The 4,329-nt window shown below is 39.8% G+C and overlaps 1 protein-coding gene and 1 pseudogene across 1 annotated transcript; both read right to left on the bottom strand.

The window, feature by feature from the left end:
• Nucleotides 1–518: 518 nt before the first annotated feature.
• Nucleotides 519–1,600, bottom strand: LOC118754350 (DNA polymerase subunit gamma-2, mitochondrial-like). Its single transcript, XM_036489222.1, has 2 exons — nucleotides 1,595–1,600; nucleotides 519–1,377 (listed from the first exon to the last, which is right to left on the bottom strand). The coding sequence occupies exons 1-2, from the start codon at nucleotides 1,598–1,600 to the stop codon at nucleotides 589–591; spliced, it is 795 nt and encodes a 264-aa protein (XP_036345115.1). The 3' UTR covers nucleotides 519–588.
• On the bottom strand, nucleotides 1,360–4,124 carry LOC118754349 (annotated as a pseudogene).
• Between the last annotated feature and the right edge of the window lie 205 nt (nucleotides 4,125–4,329).

The raw sequence follows: 4,329 nt of genomic DNA, 5'->3' as shown, positions 1-4,329 counted from the left end.
TAAAAAATAAGGTGCCGCCTAAGAAATACTTTAGCAAGCATAGTATCTTAACATTTTTGTGGTACGTAGTGACTTTGGATTGGTTTCCCATGTAAAATACCCAATTAACATTTTGTGACTTTGCATTGGTTTTACATTTAAAATAACCAATTAACATTTTGTGGTACCCAGTGACTTTGCATTGGTTTTACATTTAAAATCCCCAATTGTATGACAACAGCAATTAAATTTATTGTCTACGAACGGTCACCATGCAAAACTAGCAGCAGCTAGTTAGGGTTAGTGTTAATTGTCCGTAAAGAAACATAGCTATTCTCCAATATGAATGGAGAACGGCGCTAGGTTTATTCCTGATGTGGAACGTAATCACATACATACATACATACAATGCATAAATGTCATTGTCTAAAATTTACTACCACGCGGCCATTACGTAAGTTTGCTGAAACGGTTGGGTGAGTATGCATGCGAAATTGCATGCTTTTGTTCTTATTAATCTTTTTCGATTTTCAGAGATTAGAAGTGCAGCATTCAGCATACTTGTGGAAGTGAAAACTTATTGGAAAGATAACTTGTTACGCATTTTGGCTATTTGAAAGGAAAGGCCACGGCGCATTGAACTGGAGTCAGCTTTCTATCGAGTAACAGAGTATTAACGCGATCATTATCAGCACTATCAAAGAGAATAGCACCTGTTGCAGCGTTCAAATCAATAACTGAACGTATAACAGCCGGCATATTTTGGTCACCTTTATCATTGGACAAAAGCTGAAACGCAGTCTGATTCAAGCCAGCTCCAGCCAAGGCTACAAGGGTAATACTTTCGACATCGAACGTGAAATATGGTAATTTTGTTTTAATGGTTACGGATTGTGTGCCTGTAGGTAGCGTGGTATTCGGTGTGTCCTCAAAATGATATGGTTCTAAGAAGTATTTACTAGGATCCGAACTAACTCGCATCCACCATATTTTACATTCACGTTGCGAATTGAAAAATTTACTAAATCCTTGAGCATGATGAACTAATAAATCCGTTATCAAAAACGTGTGCTGGCGAGCGCCAGAATATACCAAATTACTGTGGGGCTCATGAGCAGCACTTGATTTATCTACTGTAGCAGTTTGTATAGTTTTCAAAATAGCCGGATATTGCTTGGTATCTGAATTACTATAAAAGTATTTGATTTTTTCGTGAAACTGGTAACCAAAATTTAATCTATTCAGGGAACTAGTCATGAAATCATTATCATTGATGTTTATAAAATTAGCTGCAACTTCCTTATCTAATGAATGTGTATTGCGCCAATGGTGCAAAATTTGTTCACTACATTTTACACCGTTTTCTAACAGTTCGGTATTACTTATAACATCCAGTGTCTTTAATTAAAGCATTTAAATAACGAGAGTTTTGCAATTTCTTAACGATTTGCGAAAACGGGCTTCCAATTTATTTCTCATATATGCCTAAGCAATTTTCTATTTCATTTAGAAAAGTCCTTCAGTTACACTTAAAATTAGGTCATACAAACTAAAAATAAGTCTATTAATTATAAAAAAAAACTTTTTTAAAAAGTAAATAACGGTGTATGCATACCCGCATTGTTTCAATTGATATATGCACAAATTGATGCACAATCGAAGTAAAGCATACATATTACCAAAATTGCATGTGAAAAATTAATTACTTTTACGCTAAAGCATCAAGACGTTAAAAAATCAGTCGTTACAAGTTGTTGTAGCTTGAGCATGTGTGGATGGGTTGTAAGCGAGTCCTCTGCTACCACTATGGGTATTAGAATTCGCAGGTGACAATGGCAGACGATCAAGGTCATTAGTTTCCGTAGCGTTTGGACCGGTCGGTATAGGCTCAGTTGTAGTTCTGGTTTGTTGTGTGCGAACACTGAAAAATCGTAAAATTGTGGTTTCACTGTTGCGCCGACTAGATGTTGGTGTTTTTGGATGATGTGGGTTATGATGGCTAGACGTTGAAGGGGAATTATTTGCACGAGTATCTCGCGAGCCACTTGACATGCGTCGTCGTGGAGTCGATGTGACGCGCGGACTAGCCTCAGACTGTCGCAAATTATGTAGTCGTGACGACGATGAGGCTACTGGGGATACGGACACTGCACCATTGCAGTCTTCAATAATTTTGTCGGATAAGGACGCATTACGTGTCGACATTAATTTTTGTTTCCGTATTTTAGTTAACCAATCAACCTTTTCTTTGTACTTTCGTTTGGGTGACATAATACCCAGATGTGGAGCCTCACCGTCAAGTACGTAGTTCGGCAGATTTGATGTAGGTGAAAATATCATCGAAGACAAAGGTGGCTGTTGCGCAGTTGTGGTAGAAGCCGTCGTTGATGTGTTTGGTGGTGAAGAATAATTAATGTTATGGTTTTCAGTTACTGATCTTTCAGAAAGCGGTGTTGGTATGGCTGGGTGTGTGTGCTTCAATAAAACGTATGGTAGCGTGGATCCCACTGTATTTTCTTGGTTACTGTCATTGTTGTGTGCATGTGGTACTCGGCTTGTTATAGGACTCGGGGGTGAAGAAGTAAGCTCTTCAGGTATAACCCTAAGCTGTAAAGCAATGCAGCGCATTTGTGGTGATGTCGACGAATTGGATATATTCGACGAAGGACTAAATAATCGACGACCTCTGGACTCCAAGGGCTTTTGTCGTTTCGCATCTTGGGTGTCACTATCGTCACCACCACCAACAGCGCCTAGCATCTCCAAAAAAGAGCCTTTTCAACTGAGCTAGGTGTGCGTTCGTTCTGATCCATTAGTCGCTTTAGTGATCGGGGTGTATTCTCCAGATCACGCAAGTTATACTTATGTGTTGACCCATGTGTCTTTTTTCCGAATTCACGCTCATACTTAGCATACCCTCGACATAACTCCAAATATTCACCTTCGTTTATATTCTCCGGGCCAATGCGCCAAATTTTGTGAACTGCGTCATCGTTACATGTTACAATGGGCTGATCGTGTGTGGAACCCCATGCAACACAAGTTACCTCCACTGTGTGGCCGTACAATGCCACCAATGGTTCATCTGGATAGTTAAGGTTCCATATATAAGCTTTCTCGTCACTACTTCCACTTAGCAAGTACTTTCCGTCTGGACTAAGGCAGGATTTTATATAGAAAGTACTATTTAAGAGGCCTTTGAATCGTGCTATTGGTTTCGAGGAATATGAGCATAGGTTATAGGCGTAGATTGTATTGTCCATGCAGTTAGCAAAGAGTCGTGAACCCGATTCATCGACTATAAGATTAGTGAAGCCTTTAAATGTACTTGTGCCAGCATAAGGTAGGCTATATTTAGGATGAGGTTCTTTTTTATATGCAGTATAATTTCGCCGTAAGTCCCATACTTTTATAATGCCATCACCTGCACCACATGAAATAAGAGTGTTGGTATCCTGAAAAGCCAATCCTGTAATGCTGCTTGACGTGGCATTAGCCGTCATCTTAGGTGTGCGTGTACGCTTTTTTTGTGACATTGGCGTCCCCGGTCCCCCGACATGTCCGCTATAAATGCAGTTATCTGCTCGTGGTGTTAAATCCACATTTAAGTTTGCACGGGTATCCCAAATTATAATCGCGCCATCTCGTCCACCTGTGGCAAATACAGATGGGTCATGTCTTCGAAAGGCCGCAGTCTTTACGGAACGCGTATGCCCTTCAAAGGACCGTATGTTACGTATTTCGCCGCCTTCATCCACTTGCCATAAGCTAGCCGTGTGGTCACCAGAAGCAGATACGAATTTCATCTGCCCAGGCGCCCATTCCAAATCGAAAACGGCGTTGTAATGACACTGTGGTGCATTGAGTGCTCGCTCTTCGGGTTCTTCGTTTCTTTTTGTGGTATCTTGTAGCGCTATCTTCCCATCTTCATTAGCAATGGCTAAAATATGTCTGAAATTATCACAGTTTGCAAATTTCGCTGCAAATATCGGTGGTTCTGGATTATAGTCTGAACTATAATTAGAAGGCAATATTCCACGCCAGCTGTCTTCTTTGGCCACACAAAGACGTCGTAAAGCAAAATCATATGTGAAGTCATTTGCAATGCCCTGCTGGCGATTGAAAAGCATTTGAATCCTATTCATTTTTCCCAACTAAAAGCTACGTATTTCTTTCCCGTAGCAAATAATCTTTATTAAATAAATGCCAAGTTAAAAATAATTATTAATCGCTACTCCACATCTGCGTATATTGACAAAATTTAGCTGCAGCAGCTGCTATTACATGAATGTTGCTATATACATATATATGTATGCACAGAGGTATGTATATATGCAACAGTATTTGAAA

This window comes from Rhagoletis pomonella, unplaced genomic scaffold, assembly GCF_013731165.1.
Source record: "Rhagoletis pomonella isolate Grant_MI unplaced genomic scaffold, Rhpom_1.0 Rhpom_scaffold_03754, whole genome shotgun sequence".
In the NCBI taxonomy this organism is placed as follows: Eukaryota; Metazoa; Arthropoda; class Insecta; order Diptera; family Tephritidae; genus Rhagoletis; species Rhagoletis pomonella.
Note: the sequence above shows the minus strand (reverse complement) of the source record. Positions and strands in the feature narration are given on the sequence as shown.